The sequence below is a fragment of the Acomys minous genome, assembly GCF_964271855.1.
Source record: "Acomys minous genome assembly, chromosome: 4".
Taxonomy (NCBI): Eukaryota; Metazoa; Chordata; class Mammalia; order Rodentia; family Muridae; genus Acomys; species Acomys minous.
The window spans coordinates 92,760,131-92,780,625 of NC_140486.1; the positions used below are offsets into that span (position 1 = coordinate 92,760,131).

Below are 20,495 nucleotides of genomic sequence, written 5' to 3' on the forward strand. Positions count from 1 at the left end.
AACTTTTCCAGTTAAAATATAGAGTTTGGAACATACTTGCCATATAAGACTACCCTTCTTCCAATGGAAACTCTGTGCAGCAGACTCAGGCATGTGTCTATTTGCAGGCAGGGGGCACAGACAGCCAGGTACTTTATTAAATGCCAGCAGACAGCTAGTGCCAGCCCACACTGCCCCTTTAAGGTTCAGGCTCTTCCTCTTCCTCCTCCTCCTCCTCCTCCTCCTCCTCGAGGCACCTTGTTCCTCCCTGCTTCATATTCCCCACACAGAGCTGGGAGCTGCTGCACCCCCACTATCTGCGCCAGACATATGAAGCAAAGGGAAGCAAGCTGCAGGTAAGCACCTGGTGTATAAGACATCCCCCAACTTTGGCACGGATTTTTCAGGGTTTAAAAAGTCATCTTATACACCTGAAAATATGGTATATGTACACAAAGCTGGCCTTGAATTCAGAGATTTACCTTCCTTTGCTGGATTAAATGTGTGTGCACCACGCCTGGCTCTCTAGGACCCTAAACGAAGAGACATGTAATTTGCTGTCCTATGACTGAGGAAATTTAGTAAGTCCTAGAAGTACAGTAACCAATCAGAGTAAGAGACAAGCCACTGGCCATCAGTGTGGTTTTTGTCTGCTGTCTGCGAACAGCGGTCACTGTTCACTTGTACAAGCATGTGTTGCACAGGCTGAGTATGGAATCTAGAGCCTTGTACATGCTGTTTGAATTTTTGCACTTTGTTCCAAAATGTTACACTGTCAGGCATGGGCAGTCATTCCCATACACTGTTTGCCATACTTAGAGAAAACAAGGGATTAATCATCTCAGAAGATTGCTCCAAACATAATTTTCTACAGGAAAACCAAACAAAAACAATTTTAATGACAAACCACACCTAAGACCCCATTTTTCTCTGGCTTAAAAAGTAAAACAAGGAAAGATTTTGAATGTGAAAAGACAATTGGGATTTGCTGAGCCTTGCTGAGTGTAATCTGCAGAGAACTCAGAGGCCAACCAAAGCAAAATACAGAAACTGGAAAGGATTTGGTCTTTCTGTGCAGAAATTATTTCATTCTCCTTTCATCTACCTCCCGAGCCATATAAAACGTCCTTAGCTGTCCTTCAGTCCCACTTACTAAAGTATATAGTGACAGTTTGAGAAACCCTGACAGAAGTACTGGAGCAGAGTTAGGACATCATGTCAGTCACATGGTGAACGGGTTAGTGAGCCTGCAAAACCACATCAATCCCTACGTGGGGAAAGTAGAGCAGATAAAATCTTACGTGTACTCCGGTGCAGAAATCGATGCTTGGAACCTTGAAATTTTATTTCTTGGGGCAGAATCTGATCTGTGCCACCTTAAATAATAATTATGCTTCTTTTACATATTCAGCTTTTATAACAAAGAAAATCCTACACGATGCTACTGTCACAGTTCATTTTTGTGCCAACAGGTGACACAATCAACCTCATCGTTTCTTTAAAGAAACTAAGACAACAGCAGCCCATGCCTCTGTCCTTTGCATTTCTCTTCTTGAGCTGTGCAATAAACTAGAGTGGAGGCAGACAAAAGTTCATGCATAATGGTCCACAATCAATCTAAAAATCAGAAATCTTTAAATAGGAATTAAATTATAAATTATAAAATTCATGGTAGGAGAAGAATGGGCAAGCTTTTATTAATATCATGATCTCTGTTTTTATTAGACATTTAGAAAATACTGTGATAGCATTTTGAAGAAAAAATAAAGAAAATTAAGTACTAGTTCACTCTTAACTTTCTGTATTAAGAAGAAATTAGTTTATTCCCTTCATCTCATCTAAACTCAGCCATCAACACTATATCCTTTTTAGATAAGTAGTTAAATAATCATGTTTTAATTTTAATGATACAAAAGGTCAACTAAGGGCTTAAACAGCAAGTCCTAACTTAAATAGCAGGAAAGCCTACTAGAAGTCTCTGCTGCCTCACAAACTACACATTACAAGTAGAGCTGGTTTTACCCATACCAGCCCTTAGACTACACTGTGGAGTCTTTTTACTGTTTGTGTATCTGGAAACAATTTTAGACAAACAAGTTTCATGGGTTTATTGACATCTGCTAACCAGATAACTTAGGAAAACATATATTTTAACATTAAAAATGCTAATAAAGGTTGAGCCTTTCAGACACTCTTTCATGTAGGAGACATATCTTCCTGTAACCCAATTTCTCCCTATGCAATCCTTCAGGATAATTGCCACTGCCATGAGAGACTCTCCAAGCAATCAAACCACTCATAGCTTCCCTTGCATCCAACATAAAGAGAGTAGAATTTCAATAAAGCAAGAAAACACTTACATTTGAGATACAACTTCGCTGAAAGATACCAGTGAATTTGTTCATCAGGCTTTTTTTAAAGCAAAGACAAAAATAGTCTTCTTTCAACTCCTGCCCCCATAAGAGCCCATTCTGCACCATCATACTGTACAGCCAGTTCTAAACTATGACTTAATATCATGCCCTGTAAGAATGGTAACTGTACTGCTCTCATTATATTGTAAGCTGTCAAAGGAGATGTGTCATCTCCTGAAGTTTTCTGAGTTCCCAGAGAAGCTACGTCATGTGTGACATGACCAAGGGTATCTGATGAGTTTCTGAAAGCTGACCAAAAAGTGAATAGGGAAGAATATTCACTTTTCATAAAAGTGTCAGACACACTGAAGAGAAAAACAGGATTGAGAAATTCTAACAAACAAAACAACCAGATTTTATGACTATAAAAAGTATAAGTACAAAATGATCTCCATCAATGTAAAACAGATTTTTAAAACTATAAAAATTGTTTAGAAAAAGCTACGTACAGACAAAATACAGCAGAAAAGCTATAAAGATACAATGCTGTGGCTCTACTCACATGGAATCGTTTCTGACCAACTGTCCATTCTGGCGAACAGCATTTTCACTCATAGAACGCTCTCTTTTTAGCCTGCCAACTGCTCGGATCTGTTAAGGCACAAACAGAGGAAAGGAACAATATATTCTTAGCTTAGAAGCTATTTAGCATAAAACCATAAAAGACCTTGTCCAAGGCTACTCACGAAACTACAAGGAACTAAGAAAAGCAAAGCCAGAAGCAAAGCCTGTGCAGGCCAGACAGGAAGGACTTGTTCTTAATCCTCCTCTCCCCCGTGTGTGTGTGTGTGTGTGTGTGTGTGTGTGTGTGTGTGTGTGTGTGTGTGTGTGTGTGTGTGTGTGTTGTGTAGACCAGAGGTGGATGGCAGGCGTCTTTCTCAATCACTCTCCACCTTAATTTTTGAGATGGGGGTCTCTCACTGAACCCGGAACTGACTGATTCAGCTAGTTTAGCTGGCTAGCAAGCTAACAGGATCTTTTTGTCTTCCTCTCCCCAGGGCTGGGACTACTCAGACATGTGCTAGTGCATCCAGCTTTCCACGTGGGTCCTGCGGCTCAAACCCAGGTCCTCATGCATACACAGCAAGCTCTCTACTGCGGAGTCATCTCCCCAGCCGCTGATCCCATACTGACTACAATGCTCATAAACTTGGGAGTGCCTGCTTACTTCTAAATAAAAGCTACTCGAGTTTCTTTTCAAGTAAATAGCAATCTTGGTTGGTAACATTGTTCTCTTCTCTCCCTGATTCTATAGGAGATGTTTTCCAGGATACAGTTAATGCTCATCATGTACCTATAGAAAAATGGCATAATATTTTGCACATTTTCCTATACTTTGAGTCATCTCTATACTTAACGTACCTAATGGTATATAAGGATCTAAACAGTTTATAAATAGATGGGACACCTTATTGTTTAGGGAATAATGACAAGAAAAAAGTCTCTACCTACTTAGTCTAGACATTGCCACTCAAGGTCTAACTATACAGTATACACAATCAGGGCACAAGGCAAACAACGATGAAGCACTGGGTGCTAAAGCAAGACCACGGGGAAATCTGTCTCAACACAGAAATCAGTCTGGGGCCTTCTGAAAAATCCTTTAAGCTTAACCCCAAAATGTGAAGTATTTAACACCCCATGACCATGTATAGTGAGTACTACTATGTTGGTTTATAAGAATCTGATTGGTACTTGCCTGTCTGCCTACTGTGGCTGTCATGCCTGCTTTCTTTAAAGTGGAACAGTTTTTCCATATGGCAAGGATGGAAAGAAAAAAATCTCCTTAGCTCCAGGCTACTTCTTGGCAGCTGGGCCACAAGTTATTTTGTGTCTAGCTATATAGCACACAGTACCACACCTAAGATGCACACATGCATTAATAGTCTCCTATAGTGTATATAAACTCCAAATTATACATGCTTACTCATAAATGACAACAAAAGGCTCTTTTACACCTTTGTTCACTGCTCTCTAGACTTGTACTAAGTTCATCACTACTTTAAAATCTGCTTAATTTTTTAAAATGGCAGTTAATTATTTTAAAAGAGCAATATGGTTTGTACAAGTGACGTAATCATATATTTAAAAAAACAGACAATACAGTTAACAGTAATGACAAGAGACTGAGAACCCCCTCCCCGAAAGACTGTGTAAAAAACCTTAACATTTGCCCCACATTCCTTTTTAAGGTTTTGTTTGTTTTAAGACAATGTAGGCTCAAGTTGGCCTGGAATTTGTAATCTTCCTGTTCAGCCTGTCAAGTACTAGAATTGTTGTATGACCCCCTCCATGCATAATTCTTGCTTTCTCTGAGACCCTGCAGCAAAGGGGAAACATAGAAGGCAGTGTGGACAGAACAATTGGAGTAGATATCCTCCTCATTCAAAGCATGGTCAATTTCCAAAACTTGGAGTAACTAGCAAACTCAGAGAACAGCTGAGACATTGATTAAGGTTATGGGATGGAAACATGAACAATGTGTCACCACGAAGAGGTCTGCCTATGACCAGAAGGGTCTTTATGCCAATTTGACACACTCTAGAGCTATTCTGGAAGAGTAAACCTCAACTGAGAAAATCGTCCACCAGACTGGACTGTGGTGCATTCTCTTGACTGATGGTCACTGTGGGGGGTGCCAACCCTGGGCTGCTGGTCCTCGGTGGTGCAAGAAGCAGGGTAAATGAGTCTTGAACAGCAAGCCAGTAATCAACACTTCTCCATATCAAGGCCTGACCTGATTTTCTCAATGTTAGGCTGTTACATGGAATTGTGAGTGAAACCAACCTTTTACTCCCCAAGTTGTTTTTGGTCATGGTGTTTTATCAAGGCAAGAGAAACTCTAAGCCAAGGGTATGATATGATAACTAAACAAAGAATGTGAGTGTACACCAGTGAATCATCCATGTTTTATACACACACACACACACACACACACACACATTCTTTTTAAAATTCGCTCTTTTTTGCTCCTGTAGTGCCAGCTCAATTTTCCATGAATAAGGGGGAAGAAAAAGAGTAAAACAAATTGCCACTGGATTGTAACGAGACTCATAGTTTTCTGTTTTGGTTTGTTTGTTTTTGTCTTTTAAGCCATTGCAGGACATGCTGGAGCATTTACTGAGTACCTGGGAGTCTTCATCATCAGAAAGTTCAGGGTATACTGTAATTCAGGTCAGCTATGGTCTTCTGCTTCTCATTCTCAAAGAGGTTTTATTAATTATATTGGGCCACCATAGGGTACTGATAACCACCTGCTGCCTTGAATGACTGCTTACTAGGTTAACTTTCTGACAGTAGTCCATAGTTTTCTGTGTTATCTTCAGACCCCAGGACCACTGCTTTCTATGTGTGCCCTGTGATAAGGCTGGCTTAGCTGGATATACTTTCTCCTAGCCCTTGAGCTCTCTGGCTGCTCATCTGAACAAGGCAGATGTTGGATTTGGCATCTGTGGATGCCACTTGACAGCTTAAAATTGATTAAGCCCGATGAACAAAAGTTCCTTTTCTGAAAACATTGGTTCTTTTCTTGTCTTTCAAACTGGATCACAGTTTATTATATGCCAACTGACTTTGTACCTTCTAGATCATCCAACACTTCTGGCTTTATTTTACAAATGGATGACATTATAGTACTTTTCCCTGAAGTAGGAACCGCCAATTTGGGCAAAAGCTATTACAACCTCTCCTATAGGGTCTGTTTTCTCTTTGTACTTTGGTGAGCTTTTCAAAGAACCTTTCGCAGTTATCATAGCTAATCTTTCAAAGCATACTCTTGCTTGACAGCTAGGACATGATGGTAAGTTCCAAATCTCAAGCCTGAACACTCTTCAAGGTGTCAAATCGCAGATAAAACTCTTCTCCACAGCCTTCTTTCACATCCTCTAAGAGCTCACACTGGCCCTAGCTGCTAGGGAAGTTCCTTTCTGAGAGAAGCATCAGTGTTAAAGCCTCTGCCTCCTAGTCACACAGCCAGATCTACTCTAAGAACCTTGACAATGGCCAAGATTCGGGCATTCTGAAGTATTAGGCCCTGTTCACGTGGTTTACTCCACTCCTCCTTATTAATTCCAGTAGGAAGAAGTACCAAACAATCTTCTTATCTAAAGACACCTTTTAAATATTGGTAAACATTAGCCATAATATCTTAGTTAGGGTTACGATTGCTGTAATGAAACAGTGTGACCAAAAGCAAGTTAGGGAAGAAAGGGTTTGTTCAGCTTATGCTTCCACACCATAGTTCAATCATCAAAGGAGGTCGGAACTCAAGCACGGCAAGAACTTGGAGGCAGGAGCTGATACAGAGACCATGGAGGAGTGTTACTTACTCGCTTACCCAGCATGCTTTGTTATAGAACCCAGGACCACCAGCCCAGGGATGGCACCGTCCACAATGGGCTGGGCCCTCCCCATCAGTCATTGAGAAAGTGCCCTAATGGCTTGCCTATGGCCCAGTCTTATGAAGGCATTTCCTCAGTTGGGGTTCCTTCTTCTTAGATGCCTCTAGCCTGTGCCTGGATGATACACAATTACCCAGTGCATGTACTGAAAAGAGGCCTCCAATTTCCTCTGTGTGTATTAATGTCCTCTCCTCACTTCATTCCACTGTCCTTCTGAGGCTACACAGACGGAAAACGTCCAGAGGGCACATTACTTATTTTTTTCCTGCAGTGTTTCACACATAGCATCCCCCCGCCAAATGTTTGCCAAGTTAAAAAAAAAAAAAACAAAACTACAAGCAATTTGACAATTTTTGGCCACAATTAACACTCAAATATAGTGCTTTTCAATAAGCAAATGTGCAGGATATTCATACTGGCATCTATGAATATATTATCTCAATTACCTAAGCAGAATAAACCTAAAACCAGCAAGACCCAGTACTAGGAATCACACTAACCTGGTTTACATGTATGTTTACCCCTCTTTGGAAAGGACCACATGGAAAGTCAAAGTAGACATAGGAATGCCAGTTTTAATAAAAACATATGTCTGAATATTGTCTCCAAGAATAGAAACTTCAATTCTGGTCTTGAATCTATAGCATTGACAGGACTTTTAATTCCAGTGTTGATACCCTGTAAGACCATTTTACCACAAGCTTGATATTAACAGGGACATCAAGCTACCACCTCAGTGGAAACCGCTCATCAAGTTGCAAGAACAGGAATATCAGCAGACAGGGGTTTCCTTGGTTTGCCAGATGATTTTATAACAGGATATACTCTTCATTTCCTAGTGCAGAACTTCATTTCCCAGGAATATAGTGATAAAGCACTTGCCTAGCAGGTTCAAGTGCTGGTTCAATCCCTAGCACAGCAGAGAACAGAAACTTCTGAGATATTGTCTGCATCACTAGAGGTGTGACAGAGCTGTTCTTCCTTTAAGTCTACATAAATGGAAACAATACTTGTTCTATGATTTTCACTTTCCCATCACGTAACTGTTAAATTAGGAAAACAAAGAAATAAACCCCCTAACACCTTATTTGGGGAATTATTAAGTCAACTGATAACAATATTGCCATATGGAAATCTTCCATCATCTGTGGCTAATGCATGCCTCATTGCTTAACTCTAATTCTTTGAAATGTAAGCAGTGGCAATTCTACTTACGTCTTCATTTTGAGGAGTTGGGAGTGGTCTTTCTAAGTCCAGGAAATCTAGTGGTCTCTCACTGAGTGTGAGCACACGCGGTGGTGTTTTCAGTGCCAGAGGTTTAAAGGGAGTGGACTGGATAAGGTCAAGATCTGCTGGTCTTGAAAATGAAACGTCTTCATTATTTCCTAGGAAAAGGGAAACAAAAGGAATAGAATTTTCACAGTGGTGCTTTTTATCTTGTCAGATACCTACCCAACAGCGGTAGTTTCTTTTAAGCATTTGATACTTCACGAATATTTAACACCATGGTGTAGACATTACTATATGTGTGTGACCAAAACAAACAACTCAAGCAACCTGTCTCCAAGTACATAAAGAACTCTCACAACACTGAAAAATTCAAATTGGCAAAACATTTGATGCTTCACAATGTGTTGGTTTGAATGACAAGTATCTCCTGTAGTCTTGGTCATTTGAACACTTGTTCCCCTGTTGATGACACTATTTGGGGAAGTTTTGGATGTAGGGGCCTTGGTGATGGAAGTAGTGGGGGAGGTTAAGAGAAAAATGAGATAAATAGCCTTATTCACTATCCAGTGTTTTCTCCCTCTCTGTCTCTCCATCCCCTGGCTCCCTAGCCCCCCCATCCCCAATCTGCTTTGGGCTTACAGTTCAAACTGTGAGCTCTCAGCTTGCAGCTCCAGCCACCATGCCTGCCCACTGCCATGCCTCACCAAGATAACGGTGATGGACTTTTTATCCTTCTGGAACCATAAGCCTAAACAAATCCTTCCTTCTAAAGTTGCCTTGATCATGATGTTTCACCATGGTAACAGAAACAGCTAACACCAAAAGTCAGTCAAAAGCACATGCACACATGTTCAAAATTATCAGTTACCAGGGAAATGGATATAAAACAACTAAAACTCCCAAACATCACTGACTGAAAAGAAATGTGGCACAGCATTTGTAATAAAATTTGTCAACATTTGAAAAAGTTAAATACAATTTATAATATAGCCATTTCATTCTAGAGACATGAAGATCTATGGCCTTCTAAAACTTGTGAATATTCACATGCACTCAGAGAGAAAGCAATACAAAAGCCTATTATGTCTATGGAGGAACGAAAGATAATATACCCACACATTATTTAGAATAATATACTATTATTTAGCAGTTAACTGGAATGAACAGATAATACATGCAACAATGTGAAAGAATCTCAAATTCTACAGTAGCCACACAAACGAGCACAAGCTTTGCAATTCCAGCACTTGGGAGCCAAGTCAGGAGAATCCCTAGTGCCTCCCGCATGCACTAAATCTGTTCAATATAAAAGCAAAGTGAAAAGCAGACTGGGTTTGCTGGGGCAGTTCAGAAAGCCAAAGCAGAAGGACTGGCAGGCGTAAGACCTGTAGGCTCTGCAGGGAAAACTCCAGGGCAGTGTGGAAAACGCAAACCCGGCCTCTTGAATGAAAAATACTGAGGGCTGCAAATAGAGGTCAGTGGTACAGAATTTTCCCAGAATGCACAAGGCCCTAGCTTCAAAGATCAGCAGGTGAGGAAAGAAATAGAAGAAAGAAAAATTACTTTTAGCAAAAGAAGCCAGGCAAAGCAGAATATACTGCAGGGCTCCATTCATAGGAGATTCTTTTTTTTTTTTTTTAAATAGTTTATTTAATTTTAATTTGTGTATGTTGGTGTGGGGGTGTCAGATATTGGAGTTGCAGACAGGTGTGAGCTGCCATGAGGGTGCTGGGAATCGAACCCGGGTCCTTTGGAAGAGCAGGCAGTGCTCTTAACCATTGAGCCATCTCTGCAGCCCCTCATAGGAGATTCTAAGAAAGTGGCTGCTGAGAGTGAAGGAATGGTGGAGAACGGGAACAGGAAGCTTTCTGAGGTGACGGCAATATTCTGCATTGGACTGTGGGGGTTAGATACATTTGTAAAACTTGTGAAAATACCTTTTCTCAATGACATTTTGAAAAACTGAAAGTGTTTATACAATCAAGTGTGAGATACCTGCAACCACGATCCTCTCTGGGACTTGCATGATGACACTGGCGTTCGGAACTCCTTCTTGGAACCCCTGCTCCAGGTCAGCATTGGGCGGCGCTACTTTTAGTTTTTCTGGGACCCTCATCCGCTGACTAATACCTTCAGTGTATTCCATCTCGTACTGAATTCGGCTAATTTCTGCCATCTCAGCAGCAGTGGGAGAAGGAAATGCGGCCCCACTCACCCTACAGAAGGAAAATTTTAAGATCAAAATAACTGAGTGTTAAAAAGTCAACCTCTTCTATGCAGTGATGTTAGAAGGCAATACCGTACAGTAGAAAGAGCAAAAGGAAACAGCTTACTTGTGAGTAAAAGAAAAATAAGGGATCAAAGAAAACACTTTGCTCAATACAAAGCTTCTGACTTATCTGAAAATGAACCCTAAGGCCAACCATTAGATGTAAGCTCTTAAAGTATTATACAAATGCACACACAGAAACATTCTGTGTGCAAGCAGATGTGCATGCTCCTTAAAACTAAAAAAAAAAAAAAAAAGCCTGAAATAAAATTAAAAAAAAAAAAATCCCAGTCAGAAGGCTAAGAGAGAGGTAGAGTGCTTGCCTACCATGCATGAAGCGTGGTTCAATCTCTAAAACTGTAAAGGAAAAAAAAAAATCCTAATTATGTATAAGAATGTTGCTGGATTTTACAGCAATGCAACTGCCATTTTGCATGAAATAAAGCCTTTCAATAATGAAAATCAGATTCCAATGGTAAATAAGGCCAATGCTCACTTTACCAAAAAAAAAAAAAAAAAAAAAAAAAAAAGTCTCCTCAAAATCACATAATGCATAATGCAATGCAAGTCAAAACTTTTAAAAAAGTAATTTATTTAATTTTATGTGCATTTGTGTGAAAGCCTCAGATCATCTGGAGCTGGAGTTATAGACAGTTGGGAGTTGTCATGTGGGTGCTGGGAATTGAACTCAGGACCTTTAGAAGAACAGACAGTGCTCTTAACCCCTGAGCCATCTCTCCAGCCCCCAAGTCAAACTTTTTACTGCACATGAATCTGACGACTGAGATCTAATGAATGCCAGACACATGGATTACATTAATGAGCCCTTGATGTATGCACTCATTTTAAGGGGTTACATGTTCACATTCTTAACCTATGTTTTATATCATATTTATACTCGTAGTTTTGAGAAGCATCAAACTCTTTGAGGGAAGAGTAGTACAAATGCATTGAGTAACCTTCTAAATTAGAGAGGGATCCATGATTCCAAGGAGATGTAGTTGAAAGAATGTTGCCCCCAAATAAAAAATGCCAAGAAAAGCATAAAAGAGCATGGTTAGCTTATGGCAAGCAGCTTTTAAGCTACTGTCTGTCAAATCTATAATACCAGCTCAACTGAAAAAAATTTCACTGACCTTCCTAGTGGTGTGTCACTGCCCGTTTTCTTACTCATTTTAATAGAGCAAATACACGTCTACAATAGCTATTAAATACTGCTACCCTGCAGTTGTTTACTTTACACAACAATTCCCCTACAGATCTGAACTGTTTTTGGAGGTGTACATAACAACACGGACACTGCTTTTCCAGCTGTAAAAAAGAAAGAATAGAAATCAGTATTTCAACAATTTACCTTATAACAGAACTACGAATAAAAGTATTTACTTAAAATGGCTCTATTTGAGAAGCCACATTGCAAGTGTCCCAGCTGTCACTCGACAGTACCCCACACGTCAGAAAGACGGCTTTAAGCATAGTCCCCATTTCATGACTTTTCAATTACAATTAAGTGAAAGTTATATTGTAACATACAGAAATGTGCAGTCAGAGAGGGAGAAGGGTGGCTACCAGAAAACTCCCCTCATCACATCCCAACAAGATATGAAGAGAATGCAAGGGTTAAAGTAAACGTATTGAGATTGCCTAAAAATTTGATGTGTAAGTGTTGGTTTCCTGAAGAGGAAGCCAAATTACACTAAAGTCCTAGCAAAGTTATTATAAGTCGGGGACAATAGAACTCTAAAGATAATATAAATGTCTTAGTCACAGAGGCTGTTCTGTGATTAGACTAAGGTTATGGCAATACAGATGTCTTCTTCTTCACTTTTTAACATCCCCAGGACTCTGAGTGCAGCAGTCATTGGTGACTGTACAGTGTGCTAAGCCTAGATGGATTATGACTGCCAACCAGCTTTTTTTTTTCCTCCCAAATGTCTGCATTTTAAGGAACTGACATGCAGATGGCTTAAAGGCTAAGAAAACAGAGCCAAAGAGAACATTTTACTTACAAATGTGAAACAACGGTCTTGCTATTTGGCACTATCTGCTTCTGTGCTTCATATTAAATCCTTAAATTGCTCCAATGCACATGTGCTAGACTGAGAGCCACTTTTGTCCCTGGGGGAGAAGAACAGTGACTGAGAAACTAGATGATACCGTTATTAGAGATTTAGCTGAAAATTCTTCAAATAAAAGCCACAGAGACATACAAGCTTTACACTAAGAAACAAAAAGATAAAGAAAGAACATTAAGGTTACCTCAAGTTTTAGTGTCACCATTAGTTCTCAGTCTGTGGGTTGCACCTCTTTCACAGGGGTGGTATTGCAGATATTTACATTATGATTTATAACACCAGCAAAATTACAGTTATGAACTAGCAACAAAAATAATTTTATGGTTGGGGTCACCACAACCTGAGGAACTAACTGTATTAAGACTTATTACTACTGCCTCAGTTTTTACATTTTATGTTTCAATAAAACAGATGAGATCTTAATTATTTTTCTTCCTCAATAAACTATGGTACTTCAGATAGTCTTTGGTAACAAATAAACTTAATTTGGGGTAAGGTTTTTCAATCCACAGGTTTTGTCACATACTTGCTGTATATCTCAAGACCAAATCCCTTACACTCCTATCTGATACCCAGGTCTACTTTCTGGACTACACCCAAACATCTAGAGTGTTTATCAACTTTGTCAGGGTCCCATATATTACATTTAATTTCTTCTTTAACTTGGAATTAGTTTTTGAAAAAAACAAATCTATTTTTAAAGAAATATTTAATCACTACCCTAGAACCGCAAACTTGCTATACACATGTAAGTTTACACAACAAAACAAAACTATTTTAAAAATTAAGTCAATGTAAGAGCTGGTAAAGTTCTAAAGGAAACAGACAAAAACCCTGAGGTACATAGGCAAAGGACTCCAAGGAGCTCAGAAAAATGACAGCAAGGATTGGCAAGTGACATTGCACAAAATAAAGTTTCTGAAGAAATTAAGAGTGGAGAGCGTCTCTGTTGGGTAGACACCTGACAGGAGAGTCATAGCTAGAATTTTAGAACTCAAAAAAAAAAAAATTAATAAAGAACCCCAATCCCATACGTATTAACAACAAAACATTCACAACAGTCAGGACAGAGGGACAGAAAAAAACTTGCAGACCTAAAATGTGGCAGCCCTATCAGGCAGGAAGGGAGCCAACACACAGTTCCTCCCTGAGGACAGCAATTCAATAAAAAGCGTACGCTCAAGAAACACCACGGTAGAGCTGTCTCAATTAACAAGTCCTCGAAAACCAAAATTAAACTTCCGACCCCTCCTCAAACAATCTAATTGCATGCTCAGAATACTAAATAGGGCTAAGCCATCCTACTTTCCCTAAAGGTTTTTCTTTGGGGAATCTCATTAGTAGCCAGCGGGACTGAGGGAGAAAGGGGTGGCTCTCACTGGGGAAAATAGGCACTCTCATTCACTGGTTCCCAGCGGGAGGCCTGCATAGCTCTATTGGGCACAAATCGCTTCTACAATTAGAAAGCGCCACCAATTCAGAGAGAGCGCCCCGCTCCTAAGCTAGTGGGACTCGGACGCTGGCTTTTTTTGGTTGGTTGGTTGGTTTGGTTTGGTTTTGTTTTGCAATGACAACAAGGTTTTTTGCAAACGGAGGCCGGGGGTACTAAAGGGGACCCGGAGCCTTAGCTCCGCGGGCCAGCGGGGAGGGGTGAGGCGCCCGAAAGAACTAGCCGGCATCGCCACCAGCGAAGGATGCTTCGGCCAGCTCCGGGCCTCCCAAAAGGCCTTTCTTTAATTACACGGATTTTACACAAAGAGTTACTTTTAAATGGGGGCAGGCTCAAGGTCATACTGTGAAGTGCGTGGGGCCGTGGAAGAGATGCTCCAAAAAGCCCAGATCCTAGCTCCCAGGCTTTCTTCCGTTTCCTAACCCCAAACTAATAATTGTTTTTGTTTTGTCAGTAAAATTCGACTTCTGGGCTATACACAGAACAAGATGCCGAGGCAGAAAAGGTGAAGAAGCTGGTCCCAGATATTTGCAGGGCAAGGCCTGAGGACAGGCCAAGGAGGGGGGCCGCTCCGCCCGGCCCGGGAGGCGGGTGTCACTGTCGCGGCGCTAGGCCGGGAGCCCCGCTTAGGGAGACTACAACACTCACCCTGGGCCCGCTGGAGAGTCCCCGGAGAGAGGGCCGCCGCCCGCCGGCTCCGGGGCGCTCGGGCGAGCGCTCGCAGAGGCCGTTGGCCGAGCGCACCGAAGCGCCCGGGAAAAGGAGCGGCGGAGCGGCCGCGGCGGAGCCGGGACAGAAGCGAGAACGGCCTGGACTGGCCCCTTCCAGGAGCCGTAGCGGAAGTAGGTGCCTGTCATGTGATAAGGAAAGGGCAGATGTTGCGCTCAAGCTTGTGAAACGTCGATAAGGAGCCATCTTTGTTGTGGGCAAAGCGCTCCGCCTCAGGTGATTCCTGTTGAGGGGTTTTATGTTTAGAGTTCTTTTAAGAACCTCACGTTTGCAAGGTAAACCAGTAACCTGTTTGTTTGTTTGTTTGTTTGTTTAGTTTTTCTAGACAGGGTTTCTCTGTGTTATCTTGGCTGTCCAGAACTCGTCTTGTAGACCAGGCCGGCCTCGAACTCCCAGAGATACGCCTGCCTCTGCCTCCCAAGTGCTGGGAACCAGTAACCTGTTTTAAAGGACTGCCTGAATAAAAATTCTCGTGGTGGTCCGGGAATCTGCATATATAACTAAATATTGGGGTCAATTCTTTAGCATTCTGATTTTGATTTCCCTAAAACTTACAAATTAAGAATCCGGGAAAAAAAAAGAAAAGGGAATCTGAATTGGGTTTAAAAATAGTAGCTGAAAAAAAAAAGTAGCTGTCAGAAATCTTTTTCAAGTCTAATCACCCAACTTGTGGCTCCCCTCTGGAAGAACAAGGTGGGAACGCAGGAACCAGCCTCGCTTATTGGGACGGACCAGAAGCCCAATCAGAAAATAAGATGTGTGCTTCGATGTACACAAACAACCTAGCAACCTTATCCACGGTTTCCCATCCTTGGAGTCAAACAACCAGGGTTGAGGAATTTTTTTTCTCTTTCAGGTCAGTCATATTATAGCTCCGCCTGGTGGCACACACCGGAAATAAGGTTCTGGGGGCTTGGGAGGTAGAAGCTAGAGGACCAGGACTTCCTGTATGCTGTGACAGGGAAGCCGGTGCCAGTATCTGTATCAAAACCACACTCGGCCTTGTGGTCATTCCCTACTAATGGAGTATAACATATCTGTATTGGGTTAAATATATGTAATCTAGAGACAATGCCAAGTGTCTGTGAGGATGTGCATAGGTGCCCTGCAAGCATTAAGTCATTTTATATAAGAGACTTAACCATGTAGATTTGGGTATGAGCTGTGGTTCTGGAGTACTTACTCCAGTGATGTAGTCTTGAATCTAAAAATGTTCTAAGGTCAATCTTTGACTCATCCCTGTAATCACAATACTTAGGAGCCAGAGGTAAGAGGACAAGGTTGGGGGGCTGGGGAGCAGGAGGGGATGGGAGGAGTTTCAGGCTTGCCAGCGCTACACAATGGACCCTGTCTCAAAACAAAACAAAACAAACAGAACCTCAGATGATACTCCAGAAATCTTACCATTTTTCAAAATAATTTGGCAAGTTTTTTTTGGGTTTTGTTTTATTTGCTTTTTGTTTTGCTTTTCATGTTTTTGAGACAGAGTTTCTCTGTGTAGCCTTGGCTGACCTGGACTTGATTTATAGACCAGGCTGGCTTTGAACAAATAGGGATCAACCTGCCTCTGCCTCCCCAAGTGCTGGGATTACAGGCATGTGCTACTGTCTGAATTGCATTTTTATGTGTCCTTCCTAATATTGGTGCAGGATAAGTAAAATTTCCCTTTACCATCCCTCTTACAGCCTCAGTGGGCCCCCAATTAAATTGACACAAACCAGCAGGTGGACAGGAGGGACAGGACACATGCAATCTTACTTAGTAATTTTGGCTTGTATGTTGGAGTGGGAAAATGAAGACCCGAAGAAGCTCTTGGGATCAGAAGTTGGCTGTCGCAGTAAACTGTAAAAATGTGGGAAGATACTTTCTAAGCCTCAAAATAATCTTTATTCCAAAGTGGCCAGCGGTGGGTGGTGTGTCCTGCTACTTTACAGTGGCAAAAATCCTTCTTTATGGGTAGATTAAGTGACATTATTCTGTCATTCCAAGTAGGGATTAAGCTGTGTAGACCATATGTGGTCAAAACCTTTAAGAGTGAGGGTTCCACTGCATCCGTTAGCCTTCACACTTCCGAAATGTTGCACATTGATTTTTCCTCTGTCCATAACCCTTTCTTTTCAAAGTCTTTTGAAATAACTTTGTGGGAAAGAGCCAACATAACTTTTAAATAAAGATGCATAATTCAGTGATCAAACCCTAGTCTTCTCCTGTAACCCTGATTTGTTCATTTTACATCTGGCATCATATGAGTCTATTAAGTAAGACAATGTTTCACAGAATGTCAGAGCACCTAATGGTGTGGCACAGACTTCAGGAAAATACAAAAAAGGTATGTGGCATGAAGGGTGTTTCCTCAAGTCACATGGAGAGTCTATGCCTTTTTGTGTGTTCTCGGTTCATGGTGGGTCTTCCTTTTCTTCTCTCATTGATGTGGGTATTTCTATTTATGACTTAATTTGTCACTGGCTTTTTTTTTTTACAGCTTCATAGTATATAAATCCAAACATTCTCATTCATTTAGTTTAGTTTCATCCTGATGCATGGTTCCTAGCCATTTCTGCATATGTTTCCCATTAGGACTTAAACCCTAATAAGGTTTTTTTCTTTTTTAAATCTTCCAACTAATATTTTATTTATAAAGAAATCCAGAAAATACCAAGATTAAAATGCATATGAATAAGTGACATTGTTTCTGAAATAGTTGTTTATCACACAGCTTTGTTTCTGACAGTCGATTTCTTATAGTCACATTATTGTAAGGATTCCACCTGAAAAACCTCTTCTCCTTGGATGTCCTCAGCCATTTGATTCATCAGTGATGCTGTTTGTGTGGAGGACTGCTTATTTACCTGCTTCTTTTTTAAAAAATATTTTATTAATTTATTCATATTACATTTCTATTGTTAGCCCAACCCTTGTATCCTCCCATTTCTCCCTCCCTCCCTCATGCTTCCCCCCTGCTCCTCTCCCCTATGTCTGTAACTTAGGGGGACATCCTCCCCCTCTATATGCTCATAGGGTATCAAGTCTCTTCTTGGTGACCTGTTATCCTTCCTCTGAGTGCCACCAGGCCTCCCCATCAAAGGGATGTGGTCAAAAATGGGGCACCCAAGTTCATATGAAAGTCAGACCTCACACTCCACTCAACGGTGGAGAATGTCCTGTCCATCGGCTAGGTCTGGGTAGGGGTTCGAAGTTTACTGCCTATATTGTCCTTGGCTGGTTCTAATAAGGTTTTACATCTAAAACGTTTCCTTTTTTCAATTCAGACATTCTTTCTTCAGTTACTGTCCTTCAGTTATGGCAATATATATATATATATATATATATATATATATATATATATATAATATTTGGTATCAAGATTCATAATACTATAGGTATCTTTTACTATCTTAATTTGATGGTTATTTTGGGTGAGAATGAATATTAAATACTGGCAGCTTTGATATTCTTTTTTTTTCCTCCTTTATTAATTTATTCTTGTTACATCTCAATGGTTATCCCATCCCTTGTATCCTCCCATTCTTCCCTCCCTCCCAATTTCCCCTTATTCCCCTCCCCTATGACTGTTCCTGAGGGGGATTACCTCCCCCTCTATATGATCATAGGGTATCAAGTCTCTTCTTGGTAACCTGCTGTCCTTCCTCTGATTGCCACCAGGTCTCCCCGTCCAGGGGACATGGTCAAAGGTGAGGCACCAGAGTATGTGAGAAAGTAATATCCCACTCTCCACTCTACTGTGGAGAGTGTTCTGTCCATTGGCTAGATCTGGGTAGGGGCTTAAGGTTTACCGCCTGTATTGTCCTTGGCTGGTGCCTTAGTTTGAGCGGGACCCCTGTGCCCAAATCTGCCTATCATAATGTTCTACTTGTAGGCTTCTAGGACCCTGTGGGTCCTTCTACTTTGCCTTTCTCCCATGATTCTCTCATCTAGAGTAGCTTTGATATTCTTAACTTCAAAGTTGCCCATTCTTTTCACAGTAACTATTATTTTTATAATCTAAAATAAACTTATTTACATTAAAAAAAACCCAAAGACCTGATACAGTTGTTCTTTCAATTTTATTTTGACAAAACAATAGAACTTTAGTTATATTTAAGAAATATTAGTACATTGTAATATATCATAATTTTGTCAGGATATAACAATATAAAATATTCAATATATTTTAAATAAATCTCACTTGGTTATAGAAGAAAATATTAAATTAAGTTTAGTGGTAGTAAGTTACATTTGAAATATAAAAACCTTTGTAAAATTAGCAATAAAATTCAAATTTAAACATTTTTAATAATTTTATAAATAAATTAATAATGCTTATCTTGCAAAACCAAACAATTGACAAGTAGTTTTTTGTTTTTGTTTTGTTTTTGTTTTTAGCACACTGTGAAATTCCAAAGTTGAAGCACCAAATTTAAAGCAAACATTTTGTTGATCAAGTTAGAAATGTTGAAAGACTTACTTTTAGTTACATGGCTCTGGCTGTGCTAGTAGTGAATGCCACCTATGCATGGGTGGCCTTGGAGGCCAGCTGGAACCCTTGGAGCTGGAGTTACAGGCAGCGGTGAGCTGCCTCCCTGGGTATGGGAAACTGTACCCAGGTCTTCCGCAGAGAAGCCAGCATTCTTAACCACTGAGCAATGTCTCCAGCCACATACGAAGTTAAAACAACTTTATAATGTAATCATCAGCATCCAGGAGGCGGTATGCGCGGGCTGTATTCTAATGGTCACTCTCAGAAGTGCAATCGAGGGACTGTTGATCAGGCTGCATCGGGCATTACCTGTCATCCCCTGGAAGCTGAATACTGATAAGAGGACAAGAGAAGAAAGAGGCCCGTGGGCAAATGAAGGGCAGCCGTTGGGCGTCAGCACCGGTCTGGTGGGAGAATAGATTACCCTGGAAGTCACCTGTGAGTTTCTGAGAGGATGGTGGCCAGTTTCTTGGATGTTTGCCTGGTGAGTAGAGTGCACCAGGGTCTGAGGAGGGGTTTCAAAACCCAGGTGGCTGAGACAGAAACATTGCAGAGATTTGGGAGCCATCCTGGGCTATATAGATTTCTGGGTTCCAATTACAGTTTCTAGTTTTGCAGGTTTAGAATGTTCTGGAGTTAGCATTTAGAAAAAGCTCTTGGCTGCTGCTGCTGCTGCTGCTCCTGTTCCTACTAGGGGATTACAGCGGCCAAGGAGCTTGGTCCCTTCTAGTCACTGCTAGGGACTGGGGCAGTAGGATGTTTTTCAAACATAAAAAGTTAGGTGAAATACGTAATTGAAATGAGATGTTGCACATCTTAGTTCAGGTGTAACAGTGTCTTGGCAACAGTCACATGAGTGGTGGAGAATGAACCCTTGTCTGTGCTCTCGGGTTGCATTTTTCCAATACAAAGCAGTTGAGTTTGCAGCACCAGCCTGAAGTTAAAGATCAGCACCATCAGCTCCACCTCAGTGGATCAAGAAATGTAGTCAAGGCTTTGCCTCACAATGTCTGGCCTCAAAGAGTCATCAAAAAAGTGCTACAACTATTTCATGTTTAAAATGTTACTGTTTTCTTAATATTTTTTTCCCAACTTTAACCTTCTGTGGTGCCTAAGAGAAGCTAGAGGCTTGAACTTAGCCTGGGCGTAGATCTTATTTTAAAATTTCAAAAAAAAAATTGTGTATATGTGTATGTGGCTGAGTGTGTGTGCAGGGGCCAGAAATGGGCATTGGATCGCCTGGAACAGGCCACTGTGAAACACTAGGTATGGGTCCTAGGAACTGAACCAGGGTCTTCTGTAAGAACAGCAAGTGCTCTTAACAGCTGAACCAGACCCGTAGTTCATATTTTTAAACCTTTTAACAAGCCTGCTGATTTGTGATGAAATACAAAGACAGTGGGGGAAAAAAAACCCAAACAAAAAACAAAAAAAAAAAAACCTGGGGAGAGCTACACCCATATATGAGACTA

At 40.9% G+C, this 20,495-nt stretch overlaps 1 protein-coding gene across 18 annotated transcripts in view; it reads right to left on the reverse strand.

Moving 5' to 3' along the window:
* The window catches only part of MFF (mitochondrial fission factor), a 29,095-nt gene extending 14,441 nt beyond the window's left edge, over positions 1-14,654 (reverse strand). For 3 of the 18 annotated variants that reach the window (XM_084779654.1, XM_084779650.1, XM_084779640.1), the window contains exons 1-7: positions 14,466-14,654; positions 12,302-12,410; positions 11,429-11,603; positions 10,019-10,239; positions 8,009-8,178; positions 2,896-2,984; positions 1,281-1,355 (exon numbers count right to left, since the gene is read on the reverse strand). In XM_084779654.1, the coding sequence (XP_084635780.1) occupies positions 1,281-1,355; positions 2,896-2,984; positions 8,009-8,178; positions 10,019-10,239; positions 11,429-11,466 (593 nt within the window). In that variant the 5' untranslated portion in view covers positions 11,467-11,603; positions 12,302-12,410; positions 14,466-14,654. Of the gene's footprint in view, positions 1-1,280; positions 1,356-2,895; positions 2,985-8,008; positions 8,179-10,018; positions 10,240-10,619; positions 10,650-11,428; positions 11,604-12,301; positions 12,411-14,465 lie in introns of all 18 variants that reach the window. The other 15 variants (XM_084779647.1, XM_084779643.1, XM_084779641.1 and 12 more) reach the window with 8 other exon arrangements.
* Between the last annotated feature and the right edge of the window lie 5,841 nt (positions 14,655-20,495).